Below are 27,922 nucleotides of genomic sequence, written 5' to 3' on the forward strand. Positions count from 1 at the left end.
ACTCGGCAGTCCATCCATAATTGTATACCACCTACCCGTGGTTTTTTTTTCCTTTCTTCTTTATACATACTACATCTCATTATCATCCAGTCTATATTAGCAGCAGACACAGTACAGTACGGTAGTCCACGGCTGTAGCTACCTCTGTGTCGGCACTCGGCAGTCCATCCATAATTGTATACCACCTACCCGTGGTTTTTTTTTTCTTTCTTCTTTATACATACTACATCTCATTATCAACCAGTCTATATTAGCAGCAGACACAGTACAGTACGGTGGTCCACGGCTGTAGCTACCTCTGTGTCGGCACTCGGCAGTCCATCCATAAGTATACTAGTATCCATCCATCTCCATTGTTTACCTGAGGTGCCTTTTAGTTGTGCCTATTAAAATAAGAATTTACTTACCGATAATTCTATTTCTCGTAGTCCGTAGTGGATGCTGGGGACTCCGTCAGGACCATGGGGAATAGCGGCTCCGCAGGAGACAGGGCACAAAAAGTAAGCTTTTAGGATCACATGGTGTGTACTGGCTCCTCCCCCTATGACCCTCCTCCAAGCCTCAGTTAGGTACTGTGCCCGGACGAGCGTACACAATAAGGAAGGATATTGAACCCCGGGTAAGACTCATACCAGCCACACCAATCACACCGTATAACTTGTGATCTGAACCCAGTTAACAGTATGACAAACGTAGGAGCCTCTGAACAGACGGCTCACAACAAATAACAACCCGATTTTTTTGTAACAATAACTATGTACAAGTATTGCAGACAATCCGCACTTGGGATGGGCGCCCAGCATCCACTACGGACTACGAGAAATAGAATTATCGGTAAGTAAATTCTTATTTTCTCTAACGTCCTAAGTGGATGCTGGGGACTCCGTCAGGACCATGGGGATTATACCAAAGCTCCCAAACGGGCGGGAGAGTGCGGATGACTCTGCAGCACCGAATGAGAGAACTCAAGGTCCTCCTCAGCCAGGGTATCAAATTTGTAGAATTTTGCAAACGTGTTTGCTCCTGACCAAGTAGCAGCTCGGCAGAGTTGTAATGCCGAGACTCCCCGGGCAGCCGCCCAGGATGAGCCCACTTTCCTTGTGGAATGGGCCTTGACAGATTTAGGTTGTGGCAAGCCTGCCACAGAATGTGCAAGTTGAATTGTGCTACAAATCCAACGAGCAACCGTCTGCTTAGAAGCAGGAGCACCCATCTTGTTGGGTGCATACAATATAAGCAGTGAGTCAGACTTTCTGACTCCAGCCGTTCTTGAAATATATATTTTCAATGCCCGGACCACGTCCAACAACTTGGAATCCTCCAACTCGTTAGTAGCCGCAGGCACCACAATAGGCTGGTTCAGGTGAAACGCTGACACCACCTTAGGCAGAAAATGAGGACGCGTCCGCAGTTCTGCCCTGTCCGTATGGAAAATCAGATATGGGCTCTTATATGATAAAGCCGCCAATTCTGATACTCTCCTGGCTGAAGCCAGGGCCAGTAGCATGGTTACTTTCCATGTAAGATACTTCATCTCCACCGATTTGAGCGGCTCAAACCAATGGGATTTTAGAAAATCCAAGACTACATTAAGATCCCACGGTGCCACTGGGGGCACAACCGGGGGTTGTATATGTAGTACTCCTTTTACAAAAGTCTGGACTTCAGGAACTGAAGCCAATTCTTTCTGGAAGAAAATCGACAGGGCCGAAATTTGAACCTTAATGGACCCCAATTTGAGGCCCATAGACAATCCTGTTTGCAGGAAATGTAGGAATCGACCCAGTTGAAATTCCTCCGTGGGGGCCTTCCTGGCCTCACACCACGCAACATATTTCCTCCAAATGCGGTGATAATGTTGTGCAGTCACCTCCTTCCTGGCCTTTACCAGTGTAGGAATGACCTCTTCCGGAATGCCTTTTTCCTTTAGAATTCGGCGTTCAACCGCCATGCCGTCAAACGCAGCCGCGGTAAGTCTTGGAATAGACACGGTCCCTGCTGAAGCAGGTCCCGTCTTAGAGGTAGAGGCCACGGATCCTCCGTGAGCATCTCTTGAAGTTCCGGGTACCAAGTTCTTCTTGGCCAATCCGGAGCCACTAGTATCGTTCTTACTCCCTTTTGCTGTATAATTCTCAGTACTTTTGGTATGAGAGGCAGAGGAGGGAACACATACACTGACTGGAACACCCACGGTGTTACCAGAGCGTCCACAGCTATTGCCTGAGGATCTCTTGACCTGGCGCAATACCTGTCCAGTTTTTTGTTGAGGCGGGACGCCATCATATCCACCATTGGTTTTTCCCAACGGTTCACAATCATGTGGAAGACTTCTGGATGAAGTCCCCACTCTCCCGGGTGTAGATCGTGTCTGCTGAGGAAGTCTGCTTCCCAGTTGTCCACTCCCGGAATGAATACTGCTGACAGTGCTATCACATGATCTTCCGCCCAGCGAAGAATCCTTGCAGCTTCTGCCATTGCTGTCCTGCTTCTTGTGCCGCCCTGTCTGTTTACGTGGGCGACTGCCGTGATGTTGTCCGACTGGATCAACACCGGCTGACCCTGAAGCAGGGGTTTTGCCAGACTTAGAGCATTGTAAATCGCTCTTAGCTCCAGTATATTTATGTGAAGAGACATCTCCAGGCTTGACCATACTCCCTGGAAGTTTCTTCCTTGTGTGACCGCTCCCCAGCCTCTCAGACTGGCATCCGTGGTCACCAGGACCCAGTCCTGTATGCCGAATCTGCGGCCCTCTAACAGATGAGCACTCTGCAACCACCACAGAAGAGACACCCTTGTCCGTGGCGATAAGGTTATCCGCTGATGCATCTGCAGATGCGATCCGGACCATTTGTCCAGCAGATCCCACTGAAAAGTTCGTGCGTGGAATCTGCCGAATGGAATCGCTTCGTAAGAAGCCACCATCTTTCCCAGGACTCTTGTGCATTGATGCACAGACACTGTCCCTGGTTTTAGGAGGTTCCTGACAAGTTCGGATAACTCCCTGGCTTTCTCCTCCGGAAGAAACACCTTTTTCTGAACCGTGTCCAGAATCATTCCCAGGAACAGCAGACGTGTCGTCGGGGTCAACTGAGATTTTGGAAAATTCAGAATCCACCCGTGTTGTTGCAGCACTAGTTGGGTTAGTGCTACTCCGTCTTCCAGCTGTTCTCTGGATCTTGCCCTTATCAGGAGATCGTCCAAGTAAGGGATAATTAATACGCCTCTTCTTCGTAGAAGGATCATCATTTCGGCCATTACCTTGGTAAAGACCCGAGGTGCCGTGGACAATCCAAACGGCAGCGTCTGAAACTGATAATGACAGTTTTGCACCACGAACCTGAGGTACCCTTGATGTGAATGGCAAATTGGGACATGCAGGTAAGCGTCCTTTATGTCCAGGGACACCATAAAGTCCCCTTCTTCCAGATTCGCTATCACTGCTCTGAGTGACTCCATCTTGAACTTGAATTTTTGTATGTACAGGTTCAAAGATTTGAGATTTAGAATAGGTCTTACCGAGCCGTCCGGCTTCGGTACCACAAATAGCGTGGAGTAATACCCCTTTCCCTGTTGTAGGAGGGGTACCTTGACTATCACCTGCTGAGCAAACAGCTTGTGAATGGCTTCCAATACCGTCGCCCTGTCCGAGGGAGACGTTGGCAAAGCAGACTTTAGGAACCGGCGAGGGGGAGACTTCTCGAATTCCAACCTGTAACCCTGAGATACTACCTGTAGAATCCAGGGGTCCACCTGTGAGCAAGCCCACTGTGCGCTGAAATTCTTGAGTCGACCCCCCACCGTTCCTGAGTCCGCTTGTAAGGCCCCAGCGTCATGCTGAGGGCTTTGCAGAACCCTGGGAGGGCTTCTGTTCCTGGGCAGGGGCTGCTTGCTGCCCTCTCTTACCCCTTCCTCTGCCCCGAGGCAGATATGACTGTCCTTTTGTCCGCTTGTTCTTATAGGAACGAAAGGACTGCGGCTGAAAAGACGGTGTCTTTTTCTGTTGGGAGGGGGTCTGAGGTAAAAAAGTGGATTTTCCGGCAGTTGCCGTGGCCACCAGATCCGATAGACCGACGCCAAATAATTCCTCCCTTTTATACGGCAATACTTCCATATGTCGTTTGGAATCCGCATCACCTGACCACTGTCGCGTCCATAAACTCCTTCTGGCAGATATGGACATCGCATTTACTCTCGATGCCAGAGTGCAAATATCTCTCTGCGCATCTCGCATATAAAGGAAAGCATCCTTTAATTGCTCTATAGTCAATAAAATACTGTCCCTATCCAGGGTATCAATATTTTCAGTCAGGGAATCCAACCAGACGACCCCAGCACTGCACATCCAGGCTGAGGCGATGGCTGGTCGCAGTATAACACCAGTATGAGTGTATATACTTTTCAGGGTAGTTTCCAGCCTCCTATCAGCTGGATCCTTGAGGGCGGCCGTATCAGGAGACGGTAACGCCACTTGTTTCGATAAGCGTGTGAGCGCCTTATCCACCCTAGGGGGTGTTTCCCAGCGCGCCCTAACCTCTGGCGGGAAAGGGTATAATGCTAATAACTTTTTTGAAATTAGCATTTTTCTATCTGGGTTAACCCACGCTTCATCACATACATCATTTAATTCCTCTGATTCAGGAAAAACTACAGGTAGTTTTTTCACCCCCCACATAATACCCCTTTTTGTGGTACTTGTAGTATCAGAGATATGCAAAGCCTCCTTCATTGCCGTGATCATATAACGTGTGGCCCTACTTGAAAATACGTTTGTTTCATCACCGTCGACACTAGATTCAGTGTCTGTGTCTGGGTCTGTGTCGACCGACTGAGGTAAAGGGCGCTTTACAGCCCCTGACGGTGTCTGAGACGCCTGGGCAGGTACTAACTGGTTTGCCGGCCGTCTCATGTCGTCAACTGATTTTTGTAATGTGCTGACATTATCACGTAATTCCATAAACAAAGCCATCCATTCCGGTGTCGACTCCCTGGGGGGTGACATCACCATTATCGGCAATTGCTCTGCCTCCACGCCAACATCGTCCTCATACATGTCGACACACACGTACCGACACACAGCAGACACACAGGGAATGCTCTTATCGAAGACAGGACCCCACTAGCCCTTTGGGGAGACAGAGGGAGAGTTTGCCAGCACACACCCAAGCGCTATAATATATATGGGAACAACCCTATATAAGTGTTGTTCCTTATAGCCGCTTAAATATATAAAAATATCGCCAAAATATGCCCCCCCTCTCTGTTTTTGCTGAGGAGAATAAGCCCCGCCCCCTATTCCGGCGGGCTTTTCTCCCGGAGTTTTAGACATTTGGCATGGGTTAAATACATACATATAGCCTTAATGGCTATATGTGATGTATTCTTTTGCCATAAAAGGTATTATATATTGCTGCCCAGGGCGCCCCCAGCAGCGCCCTGCACCCTCCGTGACCGTCTGGTGTGAAGTGTGTGACAACAATGGCGCACAGCTGCAGTGCTGTGCGCTACCTTCATGAAGACTGAAGAGCCTTCTGCCGCCTGTTTCCGGACCTTCAATCTTCAGCATCTGTAAGGGGGGTCGGCGGCGCGGCTCCGGGACGAACCCCAGGGTGAGACCTGTGTTCCGACTCCCTCTGGAGCTAATGGTGTCCAGTAGCCTAAGAATCCAATCCATCCTGCACGCAGGTGAGTTGAAATTCTCTCCCCTAAGTCCCTCGATGCAGTGAGCCTGTTGCCAGCAGGACTCACTGAAAATAAAAAACCTAAAAAACTTTTTCTAAGCAGCTCTTTAGGAGAGCCACCTAGATTGCACCCTGCTCGGACGGGCACAAAAACCTGAGGCTTGGAGGAGGGTCATAGGGGGAGGAGCCAGTACACACCATGTGATCCTAAAAGCTTACTTTTTGTGCCCTGTCTCCTGCGGAGCCGCTATTCCCCATGGTCCTGACGGAGTCCCCAGCATCCACTTAGGACGTTAGAGAAAATATGGAGAACAAAAATGTTGAGGTTCCAAAATTAGGGAAAGATCAAGATCCACTTCCACCTCGTGCTGAAGCTGCTGCCACTAGTCATGGCCGAGACGATGAAATGCCAGCAACGTCGTCTGCCAAGGCCGATGCCCAATGTCATAGTACAGAGCATGTCAAATCCAAAACACCAAATATCAGTAAAAAAAGGACTCCAAAACCTAAAATAAAATTGTCGGAGGAGAAGCGTAAACTTGCCAATATGCCATTTACCACACGGAGTGGCAAGGAACGGCTGAGGCCCTGGCCTATGTTCATGGCTAGTGGTTCAGCTTCACATGAGGATGGAAGCACTCAGCCTCTCGCTAGAAAACTGAAAAGACTCAAGCTGGCAAAAGCACCGCAAAGAACTGTGCGTTCTTCGAAATCCCAAATCCACAAGGAGAGTCCAATTGTGTCGGTTGCGATGCCTGACCTTCCCAACACTGGACGTGAAGAGCATGCGCCTTCCACCATTTGCACGCCCCCTGCAAGTGCTGGAAGGAGCACCCGCAGTCCAGTTCCTGATAGTCAGATTGAAGATGTCAGTGTTGAAGTACACCAGGATGAGGAGGATATGGGTGTTGCTGGCGCTGGGGAGGAAATTGACCAGGAGGATTCTGATGGTGAGGTGGTTTGTTTAAGTCAGGCACCCGGGGAGACACCTGTTGTCCGTGGGAGGAATATGGCCGTTGACATGCCTGGTGAAAATACCAAAAAAATCAGCTCTTCAGTGTGGAGGTATTTCAACAGAAAAGCGGACAACAGGTGTCAAGCCGTGTGTTGCCTTTGTCAAGCTGTAATAAGTAGGGGTAAGGACGTTAACCACCTCGGAACATCCTCCCTTATACGTCACCTGCAGCGCATTCATAATAAGTCAGTGACAAGTTCAAAAACTTTGGGCGACAGCGGAAGCAGTCCACTGACCAGTAAATCCCTTCCTCTTGTAACCAAGCTCACGCAAACCACCCCACCAACTCCCTCAGTGTCAATTTCCTCCTTCCCCAGGAATGCCAATAGTCCTGCAGGCCATGTCACTGGCAATTCTGACGAGTCCTCTCCTGCCTGGGATTCCTCCGATGCATCCTTGCGTGTAACGCCTACTGCTGCTGGCGCTGCTGTTGTTGCTGCTGGGAGTCGATGGTCATCCCAGAGGGGAAGTCGTAAGCCCACTTGTACTACTTCCAGTAAGCAATTGACTGTCCAACAGTCCTTTGCGAGGAAGATGAAATATCACAGCAGTCATCCTGCTGCAAAGCGGATAACTGAGGCCTTGACAACTATGTTGGTGTTAGACGTGCGTCCGGTATCCGCCGTTAGTTCACAGGGAACTAGACAATTTATTGAGGCAGTGTGCCCCCGTTACCAAATACCATCTAGGTTCCACTTCTCTAGGCAGGCGATACCGAGAATGTACACGGACGTCAGAAAAAGACTCACCAGTGTCCTAAAAAATGCAGTTGTACCCAATGTCCACTTAACCACGGACATGTGGACAAGTGGAGCAGGGCAGGGTCAGGACTATATGACTGTGACAGCCCACTGGGTAAATGTATGGACTCCCGCCGCAAGAACAGCAGCGGCGGCACCAGTAGCAGCATCTCGCAAACGCCAACTCTTTCCTAGGCAGGCTACGCTTTGTATCACCGCTTTCCAGAATACGCACACAGCTGAAAACCTCTTACGGCAACTGAGGAAGATCATCGCGGAATGGCTTACCCCAATTGGACTCTCCTGTGGATTTGTGGCATCGGACAACGCCAGCAATATTGTGTGTGCATTAAATATGGGCAAATTCCAGCACGTCCCATGTTTTGCACATACCTTGAATTTGGTGGTGCAGAATTATTTAAAAAACGACAGGGGCGTGCAAGAGATGCTGTCGGTGGCCAGAAGAATTGCGGGACACTTTCGGCGTACAGGCACCACGTACAGAAGACTGGAGCACCACCAAAAACTACTGAACCTGCCCTGCCATCATCTGAAGCAAGAAGTGGTAACGAGGTGGAATTCAACCCTCTATATGCTTCAGAGGTTGGAGGAGCAGCAAAAGGCCATTCAAGCCTATACAATTGAGCACGATATAGGAGGTGGAATGCACCTGTCTCAAGTGCAGTGGAGAATGATTTCAACGTTGTGCAAGGTTCTGATGCCCTTTGAACTTGCCACACGTGAAGTCAGTTCAGACACTGCCAGCCTGAGTCAGGTCATTCCCCTCATCAGGCTTTTGCAGAAGAAGCTGGAGACATTGAAGGAGGAGCTAACACGGAGCGATTCCGCTAGGCATGTGGGACTTGTGGATGGAGCCCTTAATTCGCTTAACAAGGATTCACGGGTGGTCAATCTGTTGAAATCAGAGCACTACATTTTGGCCACCGTGCTCGATCCTAGATTTAAAGCCTACCTTGGATCTCTCTTTCCGGCAGACACAAGTCTGCTGGGGTTGAAAGACCTGCTGGTGAGAAAATTGTCAAGTCAAGCGGAACGCGACCTGTCAACATCTCCTCCTTCACATTCTCCCGCAACTGGGGGTGCGAGGAAAAGGCTCAGAATTCCGAGCCCACCCGCTGGCGGTGATGCAGGGCAGTCTGGAGCGACTGCTGATGCTGACATCTGGTCCGGACTGAAGGACCTGACAACGATTACGGACATGTCGTCTACTGTCACTGCATATGATTCTCTCACCATTGAAAGAATGGTGGAGGATTATATGAGTGACCGCATCCAAGTAGGCACGTCACACAGTCCGTACTTATACTGGCAGGAAAAAGAGGCAATTTGGAGGCCCTTGCACAAACTGGCTTTATTCTACCTAAGTTGCCCTCCCACAAGTGTGTACTCCGAAAGAGTGTTTAGTGCCGCCGCTCACCTTGTCAGCAATCGGCGTACGAGGTTACATCCAGAAAATGTGGAGAAGATGATGTTCATTAAAATGAATTATAATCAATTCCTCCGTGGAGACATTGACCAGCAGCAATTGCCTCCACAAAGTACACAGGGAGCTGAGATGGTGGATTCCAGTGGGGACGAATTGATAATCTGTGAGGAGGGGGATGTACACGGTGATATATCGGAGGATGATGATGAGGTGGACATCTTGCCTCTGTAGAGCCAGTTTGTGCAAGGAGAGATTAATTGCTTCTTTTTTGGTGGGGGTCCAAACCAACCCGTCATATCAGTCACAGTCGTGTGGCAGACCCTGTCACTGAAATGATGGGTTGGTTAAAGTGTGCATGTCCTGTTTATACAACATAAGGGTGGGTGGGAGGGCCCAAGGACAATTCCATCTTGCACCTCTTTTTTCTTTAATTTTTCTTTGCGTCATGTGCTGTTTGGGGAGGGTTTTTTGGAAGGGACATCCTGCGTGACACTGCAGTGCCACTCCTAGATGGGCCCGGTGTTTGTGTCGGCCACTAGGGTCGCTTATCTTACTCACACAGCTACCTCATTGCGCCTCTTTTTTTCTTTGCGTCATGTGCTGTTTGGGGAGGGTTTTTTGGAAGGGACATCCTGCGTGACACTGCAGTGACACTCCTAGATGGGCCCGGTGTTTGTGTCGGCCACTAGGGTCGCTTATCTTACTCACACAGCTACCTCATTGCGCCTCTTTTTTTCTTTGCGTCATGTGCTGTTTGGGGAGGGTTTTTTGGAAGGGACATCCTGCGTGACACTGCAGTGACACTCCTAGATGGGCCCGGTGTTTGTGTCGGCCACTAGGGTCGCTTATCTTACTCACACAGCTACCTCATTGCGCCTCTTTTTTTCTTTGCGTCATGTGCTGTTTGGGGAGGGTTTTTTGGAAGGGACATCCTGCGTGACACTGCAGTGCCACTCCTAGATGGGCCCGGTGTTTGTGTCGGCCACTAGGGTCGCTTAGCTTAGTCATCCAGCAACCTAGGTGCAAATTTTAGGACTGAAAATAATATTGTGAGGTGTGAGGTATTCAGAATAGACTGAAAATGAGTGTAAATTATGGTTTTTGAGGTTAATAATACTTTGGGATCAAAATGACCCCCAAATTCTATGATTTAAGCTGTTTTTTAGCGTTTTTAAAAAAAAACACCCGAATCCAAAACACACCCGAATCCGACAAAAAAAATTCGGTGAGGTTTTGCCAAAACGCGGTCGAACCCAAAACACGGCCGCGGAACCGAACCCAAAACCAAAACACAAAACCCGAAAAATTTCCGGCGCTCATCTCTAGTGAATATAGAACACATAAATGAGTACAGATGGGGGAGATATTTCCCTCTGCCTGGCAGTAAGCGTATAGAATAGGGGTGGGCAACATGCGGCCCGGATGCGGCCCGCGGACCGATCGTGCCTGGCCCGCTGTGCCCAACCAGAGTGCAATGACAAGCGGCCCAACAGGCCACTTGTCATTGCACTGCTCTCAGACGCGGCGCCGCTGAGGAAATCCCGGTCACGTCACAGGGTCAGCTGACCGGGATTTCCTCTGTTACCATGCGCGCGCTGGGTGGCACGGGGGGCGGGCACTGCAGTGAGCAGGAGCGGTGGCTGAGTCAGGAGAAGAAGCGGTGGCCAGCGAGTGGGAGCAGGAGAGGCCACATCAGCAGCGACTCCAGGCGGCAGCAGCAGCGCGGATCATCGGACAGTGGGGATCGTCTGCCACTGTGACAAACAGGTAAACCCCCTGTCCAGCCAGCCCCTGGATCAGCGCTTCAGCTGCCATATAGGTTTAGGGGTGGGGAGGCCGCGGAGTTAAAATCTGCAATATGGGTTTAGGGGAGGGGGGAAGGGACTGTCTGCCATAATATGTAAAAAAAAGTGGGACGCTGTCTGCCATAATGTGTAAAAACGGGGGCACTGTCTGCCGTAATGTGTAAAAAGGGGGACGATGTCTGCCGTAATGTGTAAAAAGGGGGACGATGTCTGCCGTAATGTGTAAAAAGGGGGACGATGTCTGCCGTAATGTGTAAAAAGGGGGACGATGTCTGCCGTAATGTGTAAAAAGGGGGACGATGTCTGCCGTAATGTGTAAAAAGGGGGACGATGTCTGCCGTAATGTGTAAAAAGGGGGACGATGTCTGCCGTAATGTGTAAAAAGGGGGACGATGTCTGCCGTAATGTGTAAAAAGGGGGACGATGTCTGCCGTAATGTGTAAAAAGGGGGACGATGTCTGCCGTAATGTGTAAAAAGGGGGACGATGTCTGCCGTAATGTGTAAAAAGGGGGACGATGTCTGCCGTAATGTGTAAAAAGGGGGACGATGTCTGCCGTTATGTGTAAAAAGGGGGACGATGTCTGCCGTAATATGTAAAAAGGGGGACGCTGTCTTCCGTAATGTGTAAAAAGGGGGACGCTATCTGCCGTAATGTGTAAAAAAAAGGGCACGCTGTCTGCCGTAATGTGTAAAAAGGGGACTCTTTTTGTGTATTTTGTGTGTGGCCCTCGAATATTCGCCGGAAGTGTTAAGCGGCCCCCCAGCTGAAATAATTGCCCACCCCTGGTATAGAAGGACAGTGTGACCAGTATTTTTGTTGTCTGATAAGAATGATAGCAGAGAACAATAGCTTGCATCCAATGACACAGATCTTAAATGTAAATTTCCTCTTACCATTATACAGCTTATCTTTTCAATTAGAATTAACAACTCCCATAATATAATGCAACTTGTGTCACCGTGTTCTGTAATTCATGTCACTCACATACTAGGCTAAACGACTCACACATTACGGCACTTACAGGCTCAAGGATACGGTGGAAGCGGCCCATGCGCTCCACTACCCAGGCCTCCTGCTGGGGTACAAACAAAACAGCGGTGTTCATGGGGAGGCCGGAGGAAGCACACCGCCGGGCCTCATTATTCCAGGTGTTGGGGGCCTTTATTTGGGAATTCTGTAGAGAGAGGGAGAACAATGTGAGTATAGGTGTCGCAGAACGTATCACACAGAACACTTATTGTAGGTAAGCCCAGACACATATAACATGTACGGGAGGGAGATACACTGCTGGGATTGGATATGTATTACATACACCACCCTACACGCTGCACAACACTTTACTAGGTGCGGATGGTTAGTATGGGCTGGACCAGCTGGTCCTCCGTCTCACACCATCCTCTGCAGCGTTACAGCCACCGGGGAAGGCACAGCGGCGTTACGGATGGGAATGTAGCATTAGGGAATAGGAACACACTAAGCACAACACAAATATATGTACATGAAATAATAAGATTTTACTTACCGGTAAATCTATTTCTCGTAGTCCGTAGAGGATGCTGGGGACTCCGTAAGGACCATGGGGAATAGACGGGCTCCGCAGGAGATAGGGCACTTTAAGAAAGACTTTAGGATTCTAGGTGTGCACTGGCTCCTCCCTCTATGCCCCTCATCCAGACCTCAGTTAGGGAAACTGTGCCCAGAGGAGACGGACAGTACGAGGAAAGGATTTTAGTTAACCTAATGGCAAGATTCATACCAGCCACACCAATCACACCGCATAAACTGTGATAAACTATCCAGTTAGCAGCATGAACAACAACATAAACTCGGTTCAAACCGATGAAGCTATAACATAACCCTTATGTAAGCAATAACTATATACAAGCATTGCAGAAGTAGTCCGCACTAGGGACGGGCGCCCAGCATCCTCTACGGACTACGAGAAATAGATTTACCGGTAAGTAAAATCTTATTTTCTCTAACGTCCTAGAGGATGCTGGGGACTCCGTATGGACCATGGGGATTTTATACCAAAGCTCCCAAACGGGCGGGAAAGTGCGGATGACTCTGCAGCACCGATTGAGCAAACAAGAGGTCCTCCTCAGCCAGGGTATCAAACTTATAGAACTTTGCAAAGGTGTTTGACCCCGACCAAGTAGCTGCTCGGCACAACTGTAATGCCGAGACCCCTCGGGCAGCTGCCCAAGAAGAGCCCACCTTCCTAGTGGAATGGGCCTTAACCGAATTAGGCAATGGGAATCCTGCCGTAGAATGCGCCTGCTGAATCGTATTACAGATCCAGCGAGCAATAGTCTGCTTTGAAGCAGGAGCGCCAACCTTGTTGACCGCATACAGAACAAACAGAGCTTTGGTCTTCCTGATCCTAACTGTTCTGGACACATAAATCTTCAAAGCCTTGACCACATCCAGGGACTCGGAATCCCCCAAGTCCCACGTAGCCACAGGCACGACAATAGGTTGGTTCATATGAAAAGATGAGACCACCTTTGGCAGAAATTGAGGACGAGTTCTCAATTCAGCCCTATCCACATGAAAAACCAGGCAGGGGCTTTTATATGACAAAGCCGCCAATTCCGAAACACGCCTTGCAGAAGCCAAGGCCAATAACATAACCACTTTCCAAGTGAGATATTTCAATTCCACCGTCTTGAGTGGTTCAAACCAAGGTGAATTGAGGAAACTTAATACCACGTTAAGATCCCAAGGCGCCACCGGAGGTACAAAGGGAGGCTGAATATGCAGTACCCCCTTCACAAATGGCTGTACTTCAGGAAGAGAAGCCAATTCATTTTGGAAGAAAATGGATAAGGCCGAAATTTGGACCTTTATGGACCCTAATTTTAGGCCCAAATTCACTCCCGTTTGTAGGAAGTGAAGCAGACGGCCCAAATGGAACTCCTCCGTAGGAGCAGTTCTGGCCTCACACCAAGACACATATTTTCGCCATATACGGTGATAATGTTTCGATGTCACGTCCTTCCTAGCCTTGATCAGGGTAGGAATGACCTCCTCCGGAATACCTTTTTCCGCTAGGATCCGGCGTTCAACCGCCATGCCGTCAAACGCAGCCGCGGTAAGTCTTGGAACAGACAGGGCCCCTGCTGCAGCAGATCCTGCCTTAGGGGAAGAGGCCACGGATCTTCTGTGAGCAACTCTTGCAGATCCGGATACTAAGTCCTTCGTGGCCAATCCGGAACAATGAGGATCGTTCTGACTCCTCTTAGCCTTATTATTCTCAACACCTTGGGTATGAGAGGTAGAGGAGCGAACACATAGACCGATCCGAACACCCAAGGTGTCACTAGAGCGTCTACCAGTACCGCCTGAGGGTCCCTGGACCTGGCGCAATACCGCTTTAGCTTTTTGTTGAGACGGGACGCCATCATGTCTATCTGAGGCAGTCCCCACCGACCCACGATCTGTGCGAAGACTTCTGGATGAAGTCCCCACTCTCCCGGATGCAGGTCGTGTCTGCTGAGGAAGTCCGCTTCCCAGTTGTCCACCCCCGGGATGAATACTGCTGATAGGGCGCTTACATGGCCTTCCGCCCAGCGAAGAATCTTGGTCGCTTCTGCCGTGGCCACTCTGCTCCTTGTGCCGCCTTGGCGGTTTACATGAGCCACTGCTGTGACATTGTCTGACTGAATCAGAACCGGTTTGTCCCGAAGCAATGCCTCCGCTTGGCGTAGGGCGCTGTATATGGCCCTCAACTCCAGGACGTTGATGTGGAGACCAGTCTCTAGATTTGACCAGAGACCTTGGAAATTTCTTCCCAGTGTGACCGCTCCCCAGCCTCGGAGGCTTGCGTCCGTGGTCACCAGGATCCAGTCCTGAATTCCGAACCTGCGGCCTTCTAGTAGGTGAGCCCTGTGCAGCCACCACAGGAGAGATACCCTGGCTCTGGGAGACAGGGTGATCCTCTGATGCATTTGTAAATGGGACCCGGACCACTTGTCCAAGAGGTCCCATTGAAAGGTCCTCGCATGGAACCTGCCGAAGGGGATGGCCTCGTACGATGCCACCATCTTCCCCAGGACACGTGTGCAGTGATGCACTGAAACCGTTTTTAGCTTTAATAGGTTCCTGACCAGGGCTATGAGCTCCTGAGCCTTTTCCATCGGAAGAAAAACCTTTTTCTGCTCTGTGTCTAGAATCAGACCCAGAAAGGTCAGACGCGTTGTAGGGACTAGCTGGGACTTCGGTATATTGAGAATCCAGCCGTGCCCCTGCAACATCCTCACCGACAGCGACACGCTGTCCAGCAACTTCTCCCGAGATCTCGCCTTTATGAGGAGATCGTCCAAGTATGGGATAATTGTGACCCCCTGCCTGCGCAGGAGCACCATCATTTCCGCCATTACCTTGGTGAAAATTCTCGGGGCCGTGGAAAGCCCAAACGGCAACGTCTGAAATTGGTAATGACAGTCCTGCACCGCAAATCTCAGGAACACCTGGTGAGGGGGGAATATCGGAACATGAAGGTAAGCATCCTTTATGTCCAGGGACACCATCCAATCCCCCCCCCTCCAGGCTGGCGATGACCGCCCTGAGCGATTCCATCTTGAACTTGAACTTTTTCAAGTACAAGTTCAGGGATTTTAGATTCAAAATGGGCCTGACCGACCCGTCCGGTTTCGGGACCACAAACAGGGTTGAGTAATGCCCCTTTCCTTGCTGGAGAAGAGGAACTTTGACTATCACCTGTTAAAGATACAATTTTTGAATTGCAGTCAACAATAACTCCCTCTCTGACGGGGAAGCTGGCAGAGCCGATTTGAAAAATTGGCGAGGAGGCACGTCTTCGAATTCCAGCCTGTATCCCTGAGAAACAATCTCTATAGCCCAGGGATCCACCTGTGAGTGAACCCAGACCTGGCTGAAAAATCGAAGACGCGCCCCCACTTGAGTTGACTCCCCCCGGGAAGCCCCAGCGTCATGCGGTGGACTTTGCAGATGTAGGGGAGGACTTCTGCTCCTGGGAACTAGCTGTGTGCAGCTTTTTTCCCTTGCCTTTTCCTCTGGCAAGGAAGGACGATCCCCGTACCTTCTTGTTTTTATTGGAACGAAAGGACTGCATTTGATAATGAGGTGCCTTTTTAGTATGCTGCGGGGGAACATAAGGTAAGAAATTCGATTTACCGGCCGTAGCAGTAGAGACAAGGTCCGAGAGGCCTTCTCCAAACAACTCCTCCCCCTTGTAAGGCAACGACTCCATATGCCGCTTTGAGTCGGCATCCCCCGTCCACTGTCGGGTCCACAGGAGTCGCCTAGCAGAAATAGACATAGCATTTATTCTGGAGCTTAGTAAACAAATGTCTCTTTGAGCATCACTCATATATAAAGCAGCATCTTTGATATGCTCCAGGATCATTTGAATGGAATCCTTATCTAGGGTTTCAAGTTCCGTAGATAAGGAATCTGTCCATGCCGCGATAGCACTACACACCCAGGCCGATGCCATAGCCGGTCTAACGATAGTACCGGAATGTGTGTAAATGTGCTTCATGGTAATCTCCTGCTTACGATCAGCAGGATCCTTGAGGGAAGCTGTATCCTGAGAAGGCAGTGCCACCTTCTTGGATAAGCGTGTCAGCGCCTTGTCTACCTTCTGCGAAGATTCCCATTGTATCCTATCCTTTTGTGGAAAGGGATACGCCATAAGAATCCTTTTGGGAACTTGGAGACTCCCAAGCCTTTTCGCACAAGTCGCTTAGTTCAAATGAGGACGGAAAAGTGACCTCAGGCTTTTTCCCTTTATACATGTGTACCCTCGTGTCAGGGACAGGGGGTTCCTCAGTGATATGCAAAACCTCTTTAATGGCCATAATCATGTAACGAATACCTTTCGCCACCTTTGGCTGTAATTTTGCATCCTCATAGTCGACACTAGAGTCAGTCTCTGTGTCGGTATCTGTGTCAGTGATCTGGGATATGGTGCGTTTTTGAGACCCCGAAGGTCCTGGTGCCACAGGGACAGGCATGGTCTGACTACCTGACTGATCCCTAGCTTCAGCCTTGTCTAATCGTTTATGCAGTAAATTTACATTTGCATTCAAGACATTCCACATATCCACCCAGTCCGGTGTCGGCGTTGCCGACGGCGACCTGACCATCATGCACTCCCCCTCCTCCTTAGGTGAGCCTTCCTCGTCAAACATGTCGACACACACGTAACGACACACTTCACACACACAGGGAATCTCATTTCTGAAGACAGGTTCCCCCTGAGGCCCTTTGGAGAGACAGAGAGAGAGTATGCCAGCACACACCCCAGCGCTATATGACCCTGGAGAAAAACACAGAATGTTTACCCAGTAGCGCTGCTGTAGTGTATAAACGCCAATAATGTGCCCCCCCTCTACTTTAAAACCCCCTTTCACCGTGTGTCAAGCAGGGGAGAGTCCGGGGAGCTTCCTCTCAGCGGTGCTGTGTAGAGAAAATGGCGCTGGTGAGTGCTGCGGGAGAAGCCCCGCCCCCTCGGCGGCGGGCTTCTATCCCGCTCAAACTTATTACAAAATGGCGGGGGCTCTTTTATATACATGTACAGTGCCCACCTGTGCATGTATATACACTTTTGCCATAGGAGAGGTTTATATTGCTGCCCAGGGCGCCCCCCCTGCGCCCTGCACCCTTACAGTGACCGGAGTGTGTGAGGTGTAGCGGAGCAATGACGCACAGCTGCAGTGCTGTGCGTTACCTCTGTGAAGCACCGAAGGCTTCTGCCGCCTGAGACGTCTTCTGTCTACGTTTCTTCTGGCTCTGTGAGGAGAACGGCGGCGCGGCTCTGGGGTGAACGCCCAGGACGAACCTGTGTTTATTCCCTCTGGAGCCAATGGTGTCCAGTAGCCGAGGAAGCAGAGCCTAACATTTAAGTAGGTCTGCTCCTCTCTCCTCAGTCCCTCGATGCAGGGAGCCTATTGCCAGCAGAGCTCCCTGAAAAAGAGAAAAATCCTAACAAAAATGCTTTCTAAGCAGGAAACTCAGGAGAGCTCCCTGCAGTGCACCCATTCTCCTCTGGGCACAGTCTAAAACTGAGGTCTGGAGGAGGGGCATAGAGGGAGGAGCCAGTGCACACCCAGAATCCTAAAGTCTTTCTTAAAGTGCCCTATCTCCTGCGGAGCCCGTCTATTCCCCATGGTCCTTACTGAGTCCCCAGCATCCTCTAGGATGTTAGAGAAACACTGTTAGGGAAGGTGACAATTGTTACTCCAGCTATTATATTATTCCAGATATTATATTACTCAGCAATGTTACAGAGATTGGCCCTCATTCCGAGTTGATCGCTCGCTAGCTGCTTTTAGCAGCATTGCACACGCTAGGCCGCCGCCCTCTGGGAGTGTATCTTAGCTTAGCAGAATAGCGACCGAAAGGTTAGCAAAAGTGCTCATAATTTGTTTCAGAGTGGCTCAGAACCTACTCCTAGATTGCGATCACTGCGGTGTGTTTAGTTCCTGGTTTGATGTCACAAACACGCCCTGCGTTCAGCCAGCCACTCCTGCGTTTTCGGCTGACCCGCCTGCGTTTTTTAGCGCACTCCCGGAAAACGGTCAGTTACCACCCAGAGACACTCACTTCCTGTCAATCACTCACCGATCAACAGAGCGACTGAAAAGCGTCGTTCGCCCCTGTGTAAAATTGTATAGTTCTGTGTGAAAGTACTTAGCGCGTGCGCCCTGCAGCCCATATGCATGCGCAGAACAGCGGTTTTTTTTTTGCCTGATCGAAATGCTGCGAAAAACGGCAGCGAGCGAACAACCCCCTTTATTCTATGCATGTGCATTTTATATATATATATATATATATATATATATATATATATATATATATATATATATATATACACACACACACACACAAACACACACACACACGTGCCCTACAGCTGTGTTAGGGAACATCGGGCCCTTTGGCAATGACAGGATTCCTGCGGGGTTCTGCGGCAATGCTAAGGTACACCCCAGGGCTCTGCGGGTGACAGGGGTCCTCCCTGGGGCTCTGCGGGTGACAGGGTTTCCCCAGGGTTCCCCCCCCACCTGTGCTCTGTGGGTGACAGGGGGTCCTCCACGCGGCAACTGTGGGTCACAGGGGTCCTATCCCCCCGGGCTCTGTGGTTGACAGGGGGTCCTCCCCCCGGGCTCTGTGGGGGACAGGGGGTCCTCCCCCCTTCCCAACAACTGTGGGTGACAGGGCCCCCCCAGGCAACTGTGGGTGACAGGGGTCCTCCCCGGGGCTCTGTCGGTGACAGGGGGTCCACCCTGGGCTCTGTCGGTGACAGGGGGTCCACCCTGGGCTCTGTCGGTGACAGGGGGTCCACCCTGGGCTCTGTCGGTGACAGGGGGTCCACCCTGGGCTCTGTCGGTGACAGGGGGCCCACCCTGGGCTCTGTCGGTGACAGGGGGCCCACCCTGGGCTCTGTGGGTGACAGGGGTCCTCCCTGGGCTCTGTGGGTGACAAGGGGTCCTCCCCGGGCTCTGTCGTGACAGGGGGTCCTCCCCGGGCTGTGGGTGACAGGGGTCCTCCCTGGGTTCTGTGGGTGACAGGGGTTCCCCCCCGGCAACTGTGGGTGACAGGGGTTCCCCCCCGGCAACTGTGGGCGACAGGGGTTCCCCCCCGGCAACTGTGGGCGACAGGGGTCCCCCCCCCGGCAACTGTGGGTGACAGGGAGTCCTCCCCCAGGCTCTGTGGGTGACAGGGGGTCCTCCCCCCTTCCCGGCAACTGTGGGTGACAGAGGGTCCCCCCCCAAGCAACTGTGGGTGACAGGGGGTCCTCTCCGGGGCTCTGTGGGTGACAGGGGGTCCTCCTCGGGTGACAGGGGGTCCTCCCCGGGGCTCTGTGGTTGACAGGGGGTCCTCCCCGGGGCTCTGTGGGTGACAGGGGGTCCTCCCCGGGGATCTGTGGGCGACAGGGGGTCCTCCCCGGGGATCTGTGGGCGACAGGGGGTCCTCCCCCCGGGGCTCTGTGGGTGACAGGGGGTCCTCCCGGGGCTCTGTTGGTGACAGGGGGTCCTCCCCGGGCTTTGTGGGTGACAGGGGGTCCTCCCGGGGCTCTGTTGGTGACAGGGGGTCCTCCCCGGGCTCTGTGGGCGACAGGGGGTCCTCTCCCCGGGGCTCTGTGGGTGACAGGGGGTCCTCCTCGGGCTCTGTGGGCAACAGGGGGTCCTCCCCCCGGGGCTCTGTGGGCAACAGGGGGTCCTCCCCCCGGGGCTCTGTGGGCAACAGGGGGTCCTCCCCGGGCTTTGTGGGTGACAGGGGTTGCCCCCCGGGCATTGTGGGTGACAGGGGTGCCCGCCGGGCTCTATGGCGGCTGCTAGTGGGGGGAATTGACTAAACCTTGGAGAGAGATAAAGTACCAGCTCCTGTCATGTTACAGGCTGGTTGATAGGTGACAGCTAGGAGCTGATTGTCGGGTACTTTATCTCTCTCCAGGGCTTAGTACATCTGCCCCAGTGTCGGAGGGCAGGCTGTGACTCTCTCACCCGCAGGAGGGCGCTCCCGGCCCGGCTCGCTGCTCTCAGCATGTTCTGGCTGTGCCGGCTCCTGCTGCCGCCTGGTCCGCAGTCCTCTCTCAAGCTCAGCGCTCTGTGATGACGTCACGTCGCCTGGCTGAGGCTGGAACTGCCGGGTGTAGGCAGGACGCGGCGCCCACTGATGACATTTGTGTATAGGGGCGCCATATTGTGGAGGGCACATCTTTGCAACGGCCGCCCTGGGATTGAAAGGCGCCGGATGAGAGCACCGCCATGTTGGGGATGGCAAACTAACACCCCTACAGCCTCACCTTCTGTAACCTCTAGAATCCATCCATCCATACTTCTCCTCATTACTGGCTGGTTGCATCATGTCCCAGCACATGGGGTCCTGCTGCCTCCTATGTACTTTATACTGCTGCCTCCTACACCTCATCCCCCTTCCCCAAACATCTACCTCAGGTTACCCAGCCACATCCCACGCCTCACTGGCTTCCTCTATTATTATTATTATTATTATTATTATTATTATTATTATTATTATTATGCTTTATAGGGGATGCTGTACTTATGTACTCATTACATTATTATATATAACTTTTGGGAGGTAAAAACTGAAAATATCTTCTAAAATCACTTTGCAAGGATCACGGTTATTTAGGCTAGTCTCCACAGACATTTTCTTGGTGTCGTTTTCTTCGTAGAGTGACCAGGAACCCCAATTTGTGCACCGTATTCGCTCGCCATGCTTCGGGCACAGGTTACTATCCCCAATCGTAGTCCACGTGGATCGGAAAGTATGAAAAAAAAAAAACGTGAAAAACTCATGTCTCTGCAATGAGGCTGTACATGAGTCCGTAAAGTACACAAGTACCGGGGATTCATTTCATTTGCCTGCTGTTGCACACCCTCCAACACTTTACACATAAAAATCGGTACAAATTCGAAAAGGGGGTGTGGCACAGGTATAGCGGCATGGCAACGCCCCTTTTCCTATACTTTCAATGGAAGTTAGGAGAGCCAAAAATCAGTATAGACCATAAAAAAAAAGGTCCTGTACCTGCCAAAAACGTACAGTTGGAGGGTATGCTGTTGTTATCCGGCGGTCAGGATACCGACGCCGGGATCCCGCCAGCTGACAATGCTGCTAGCCGTAATCCTGGCGCACAAAGGCTATTCCCACTCGTGGAAGTTCACGACACCCACAGAGTGGGAATAGATCCTGTGGCGAGCCTGCAAGGCGACTCTTTAACCTCGCCCCCCTGCCGGCATTCTGGTGAGTGGGATGCCACTGTCGTGATATTGACATCCGGCGTGCCACCCGCCGGTAAAACATACTGAATCCCTTTATAGAGCATACGCTCCTACTGTACCTTTTTAACCGTTACAGTACCATTTTTTTACGGACTGTACCGCCCATAAAGGGCTTTGTACCGGGTTTCAGTGTCTCACAATCCTATTGATTCATATGGGAGCACCTCGGGGCCACGCCCCCTTTCCTAATTTGTACAGATTTTCGGCACAGCCGTGTTGGAGGTTATGATATAGTAGTTCCAAGTCCTTGGACGTATATGGTGCAAGCCAGTAAATTACATATTGTTATGATAAGACTGGAACCTTGAACTTGCAAGAAGCTGTAGAGCAGGCCTGGCCAACATACGGCTCTCTAGCTGTTATGAAACTACACAACCCAGCATGCCCTGCCCCAGTTTTAGCATTCCCTAATAGCAAAACTGTTGCAGGGCATGTTAGGACTTGTAGTTTCACAACAGCTGGAGAGCCACAGGTTGTTCAGGCCTGCTGTAGTGTGTTCCAATGAAGATTCTTAGGACTTGCAAGATGCCACGCAAAACTTTAGAACTGTTAGCATATGTGGCTGCCTTGGACTTGCTTGAAGTTGTGGGAAACTCCAGTTCTCTTAGGGTGAGACTCCTATAGCCCTCAAGAGGCGTTACACCATTAGCAACCCTCCTCCCCAGCTTTTCCCTTAATGCTAGTTGCGCACACTGGTACTTAGGAGGCAACCTGGACTTAATTCCTCCAGCAGTAGCAGCTCACTCAATAGACCGAAGATCTCAAATAAGCTGATTGAAGACTAAAGAAAGGATTCTGCAGAGTCTTGATAGCCAAGACACAATTTGGTGAGACTTCAGGACCACTGGGCCTTACGTGATCCTCCCATAATTATAGGTGCCGAGAGATGTAGAAGGATGTTGGCAGATACTGACAGACAGTATGTCCGGAGCGGTTGCGACTCATATGGGGTAACAGCAGTCGGGCCAGATAAATCAGAGCAGAAGTGGCCTGACCTAACAGGACATCAACAGACATGTCAGGTGTACTGGATTGATCATAGACATGGCTTTGCTGGATGTTAACAGACTGACCAAGTGTGCAGGATTGAACAGGGCTAAACCTTATAGGATGTTAGTTGGCAAACCAGACTCGCAGTATTAGCCGGAACATGAACTTGTATGATGATGGCTGATAGACCAGGTTTGCATGATTTGCTGAAACGTGAACTTGCAGGATGTTGGTTGACAAACCAGGTTTGCAGGATTTGCTGAAACGTGAACCTGTAGGATGTTGGCTGACAGACCAGATTTGCAAGGATTTGCTGAAATGTGAACTTGTAGGATTTTTCTGATGGACCAGGTTTGCAGAATCTACTGAAGTTTGGACTTGCAGGATAACTAGACAGACCAGGTTCGCAGGATTGCCTGAAGCAGACAAAGGTGACAGGAAGATCCGGATTACAACACACAGCGACAAGGGCTCTCACAGCAACTAAAGACTCTAACCAGCAAGGTGATGCATATTTTGTACAGCTGGAGCACTGCACCTCCCTGTAACCAGCCCACAACCCCACGCAGCCAGTAGGCATACCCGTTGCCTGGGCGACCGTCAGGAAAGCCACTGGACGGTAGCGCTGTGACGTCCCGATCGCCTAGCAATGACTGGACTTGCGCTGAGCCACCGGAGTAGCTCATAACACATATATGGGAGCAGTTCCCATTAGGAATGGACATCGGAAGCCAATGGTCAGCAACCATCATTGTCTCCAGTCTGATGGAGGTTCTTTTCCCATCACTTTGCAGTATTGGATGGTCGCCAGCCATCAGGTACTGCTTTCTATGCAGCTGCAGGCACCAGGAGGTGGTGTGCGCTGATCATCTCATGTGCGCAATGCTCTGCAATGTTTCTATGTATAAGGTGCTCTATAAAGAGCTGTGGAATATGTGTGCGCTATATAAATAACTGGTAATAATAATAAATAAGTTGCCACAAGAGTTACATAGCGCCGAACAGGGGGAATAGAACGGACACTGTGTAACAGACTAGTGCACACAAGATAACGGTATGACACCCACTGCCACTCAGAGGTTTTTATTGACATTAGCGCAGTTTAATGTCTCTGTGCTCTGAAATGAAAGCATAGAACAAATAAACAAGTGGACATTTTTCTAAAAAAATAATAAAAAAAAATAAGATTTTAAACCTACCGGTAAATCTTTTTCTCCTAGTCCGTAGAGGATGCTGGGGACTCCGTAAGGACCATGGGGTATAGACGGGCTCCGCAGGAGACATGGGTACTCTAAGACTTTAGATGGGTGTGAACTGGCTCCTCCCTCTATGCCCCTCCTCCAGACCTCCGTTATAGAACTGTGCCCAGAGGAGACGGACAGTACGAGGAAAGGATTTTTGTTAATCTAAGGGCGAGACACATACCAGCCCACACCATACACACCGTACAACATAGTATATACTAAACCAGTTAACAGCATAAACAAAACAGCATCAGCCAGAGACTGATCTCAACTGTAACATAACCCTTATGGAAGCAACAACTATATACTGCCTTGCAGAAATTGTCCGCACTGGGACGGGCGCCCAGCATCCTATACGGACTAGTAGAAAAAGATTTACCGGTAGGTTTAAAATCTTATTTTCTCTTACGTCCTAGAGGATGCTGGGGACTCCGTAAGGACCATGGGGTTTATACCAAAGCTCCAGACCGGGCGGGAGAGTGCGGATGACTCTGCAGCACCGATTGAGCAAACATGAGGTCCTCATCAGCCAGGGTATCAAACTTGTAGAATTTTGCAAAAGTGTTTGAACCCGACCAAGTAGCTGTTCGGCAAAGCTGTAATGCCGAGACGCCTCGGGCAGCCGCCCAAGAAGAGCCCACCTTCCTAGTGGAATGGGCCTTTACCGAATTTGGTAACGGCAATCCAGCCGTAGAATGAGCCTGCTGAATCGTGTTACAGATCCAGCGAGCAATAGTCTGCTTCGAAGCAGGAGCGCCAACCTTGTTGGCTGCATACAGGACAAACAGTGCCTCTGTTTTCCAAACCCGAGCCGTCCTGGCTACATAAATTTTCAAGGCCCTGACTACATCAAGGGACTTGGAATCCTCCAAGTCACCCGTAGCCACAGGCACCACAATAGGTTGGTTCATATGAAACGACGAAACCACTTTAGGCAGAAATTGAGGACGAGTCCTTAACTCTGCCCGATCCACATGGAAAATCAGATAGGGGCTCTTGTGAGACAAGGCCGCCATTTCGGACACCCGCCTCGCAGATGCCAAGGCCAACAACATGACCACCTTCCAAGTGAGAAATTTTAATTCAACTGTTTGAAGAGGTTCAAACCAGTGAGATTTTAGGAAACTTAACACCACGTTAAGGTCCCATGGTGCCACTGGGGGCACAAAAGGAGGTTGGATGTGCAGCACTCCCTTTGCAAAAGTCTGGACTTCTGGGAGAGAAGCCAATTCCTTCTGAAAGAATATAGATGAGGCCGAAATCTGCACCTTAATGGAGCCTAACTTTAGGCCCATATCCACTCCTGTCTGTAGAAAATGGAGAAAACGACCCAGCTGAAAATCTTCCGTAGGAGCATCCTTGGCTTCACACCAAGATACATATTTCCTCCAGATACGGTGAAAGTGCTTCGCCGTTACCTCCTTCCTAGCTTTGATTAGCGTAGGGATGACTTCCCCCGGAATACCTTTCCTAGCTAGGATTTGGTGTTCAACCGCCATGCCGTCAAACGTAACCGCGGTAAGTCTTGGAACTCACAGGGCCCCTGTTACAACAGGTCCTCCCTGGGAGGAAGAGGCCATGGATCTTCTGTGATCATTTCCTGAAGATCTGAATACCAGGCTCTTCGAGGCCAATCTGGAACAATGAGTATTGTCTGCACTCTTGTTCGTCTTATGATTCTCAATATTTTTGAGATAAGTGGAAGTGGAGGGAACACATAGACCGACTGAAACACCCACGGTGTCACCAGGGCGTCCACCGCCACTGCCTGAGGGTCCTGCGACCTGGAACAATAGGTCCGAAGCTTTCGGTTGAAGCGTGACGCAATCATGTTTATTTGAGGAAGTCCCCAACGACTTGTTATCTCTGCAAAGACCTCTTGATGAAGTCCCCACTCTCCTGGATGGAGATCGTGTCTACTGAGGAAGTCTGCTTCCCAGTTGTCTACTCCCGGAATGAAGACCGCTGACAGAGTGCTTACATGATTTTCCGCCCAGCGAAGAATACTGGTGGCTTCTGCCATTGCTGCTCTGCTCCTTGTCCCGCCTTGGCGGTTTACATGCGCCACGGCTGTGACGTTGTCTGACTGGATCAGAACGGGTAGGTTGCGAAGAAGATTCTCCGCCTGTTGCAGGCCGTTGTATATGGCCCTTAATTCCAGCACATTGATGTGTAGACAAGCCTCCTGGCTTGACCATATTCCCTGACATTTTTTTCCTTGTGTGACTGCTCCCCATCCTCGGAGGCTCGCGTCCGTGGTCACAAGAACCCAATCTTGAATGCCGAACCTGCGACCCTCTAGAAGGTGAGCACTCTGGAGCCACCACAGGAGAGAGACCCTGGCCCTGGGGGACAGGCTTACCCTCCGATGCATTTGTAGATCGGACCCTGACCACTTGTCCAGAAGGTCCCACTGAAAAGTTCTCGCGTGGAACCTGCCGAACGGAATGGCCTTGTAGGCCGCCACCATCTTTCCCAATACTCGAGTGCATTGATGAACTGACACTCTTTTTGGTTTCAGCAGGTCCTTGACCATGTTCTGGAGTTCCTAGGCTTTTTCCATTGGGAGAAAAACCCTATTTTTTTCCGTGTCCAGAACCATGCCCAAAAAAGACAGCCGAGTTGTCGGAACCAACTGCGACTTTGGTAGATTTAGAATCCAGCCGTGTTGTTGTAGTACTCTCAGGGAGAGAGACACGCTTTTTAGTAACTGATCTCTTGATCTTGCCTTTATCAGGAGATCGTCCAAGTATGGGATAATTGTGACCCCCTGCTTGCGCAGGAGCACCATAATTTCCGCCATTACCTTGGTGAAAATTCTCGGGGCCGTGGAAAGCCCAAACGGCAACGTCTGAAACTGGTAATGACAATCCTGTACAGCGAATCTCAGGTACGCCTGATGAGGCGGATATATGGGGACATGAAAGTATGCATCCTTTATGTCTAGTGACACCATAAAATCCCCCCCTTCCAGGCTGGAGATCACTGCCCGGAGCGATTCCATCTTGAATTTGAACCTCCTCAAATATAGGTTTAGGGATTTTAGATTCAAAATTGGTCTGACCGAGCCATCCGGATTCGGGACCACAAATAGGGTTGAATAAAACCCTTTCCCCTGTTGCACTAGGGGAACCTTGATAATCACTTGCTGTTGACACAGCTTTTGTATGGCAGCTGAAACTATTTCCCTCTCTGGGGAAGAAGCTGGCAAGGCCGATTTGAAAAATCGGTGTGGAGGCACATCTTTGAACTCCAGTTTGTAGCCTTGGGATACAATTTCGACAACCCAAGGATCCATGGCCCTCATTCCGAGTCGTTCGCTCGGTAATTTTCTTCGCATCGCAGCGTTTTTCTGCTTAGTACGCATGCGCAATGTTCGCACTGCGACTGCGCCAAGTAATTTTGCTATGAAGATAGTTTTTTTACTCACTGCTTTTTCTTCGCTCCGGCGATCGTAGTGTGATTGACAGGAAATGGGTGTTACTGGGCGGAAACACGGCGTTTTATGGGCGTGTGCATAAAAACGCTACCGTTTCCGGAAAAAACGCGGGAGTGGCTGGAGAAACGGAGGAGTGTCTGGGCGAACGTTGGGTGTGTTTATGACGTCAAACCAGGAACGACAAGCAGTGAACTGATCGCAGATGCCGAGTAAGTCTGAAGCTACTCTGAAACTGCTAAGTAGTTTGTAATCGCAATATTGCGAATACATCGGTCGCAATTTTAAGAAGCTAAGATTCACTCCCAGTAGGCGGCGGCTTAGCGTGTGTAACTCTGCTAAAATCGCCTTGCGAGCGAACAACTCGGAATGAGGGCCCATATCCGACTGAACGAAGACTTGGCTGAAGAGTCGAAGACGTGCCCCCACCGGTGCGGACTCCCGTAGCGGAGCCCCAGCGTCATGCGGTGGATTTTGTAGAGGCCGTGGAGGATTTTTGTTCCTGGGAACTAGCTGTAGCTGGTGTTCTTTTCCCTGTACCTCTACCTCTGGCGAGGAAGGAAGAGCCACGACCCTTTCTGAACTTATGCAACCGAAAGGACTGCATCTAGTATTGAGGTGTTTTCTTTTGCTGTGGGGGAACGTAAGGCAAAAAAGAAGACTTACCCGCGGTAGCTGTGAAACCAAGTCCGCGAGGCCCTCCCCAAATAAAACTTCCCCTTTGTAAGGCAAAGCCTCCATATATCTCTTCGAATCAGCATCA

The 27,922-nt window shown here is 50.6% G+C and overlaps 1 protein-coding gene across 1 annotated transcript in view; it reads right to left on the bottom strand.

The window, feature by feature from the left end:
• STOML2 (stomatin like 2) overlaps window positions 1–20,340 on the bottom strand; it is a 41,735-nt gene extending 21,395 nt beyond the window's left edge. Inside the window, exons 1-2 of the mRNA XM_063960230.1 lie at window positions 20,185–20,340; window positions 11,709–11,861 (exon numbers count right to left, since the gene is read on the bottom strand). Coding sequence (XP_063816300.1) covers window positions 11,709–11,861; window positions 20,185–20,226 — 195 coding nt within the window. The 5' untranslated portion in view covers window positions 20,227–20,340. The remainder of the gene's footprint in view (window positions 1–11,708; window positions 11,862–20,184) is intronic.
• Between the last annotated feature and the right edge of the window lie 7,582 nt (window positions 20,341–27,922).

Source organism: Pseudophryne corroboree, chromosome 1, assembly GCF_028390025.1.
Source record: "Pseudophryne corroboree isolate aPseCor3 chromosome 1, aPseCor3.hap2, whole genome shotgun sequence".
In the NCBI taxonomy this organism is placed as follows: domain Eukaryota; kingdom Metazoa; phylum Chordata; class Amphibia; order Anura; family Myobatrachidae; genus Pseudophryne; species Pseudophryne corroboree.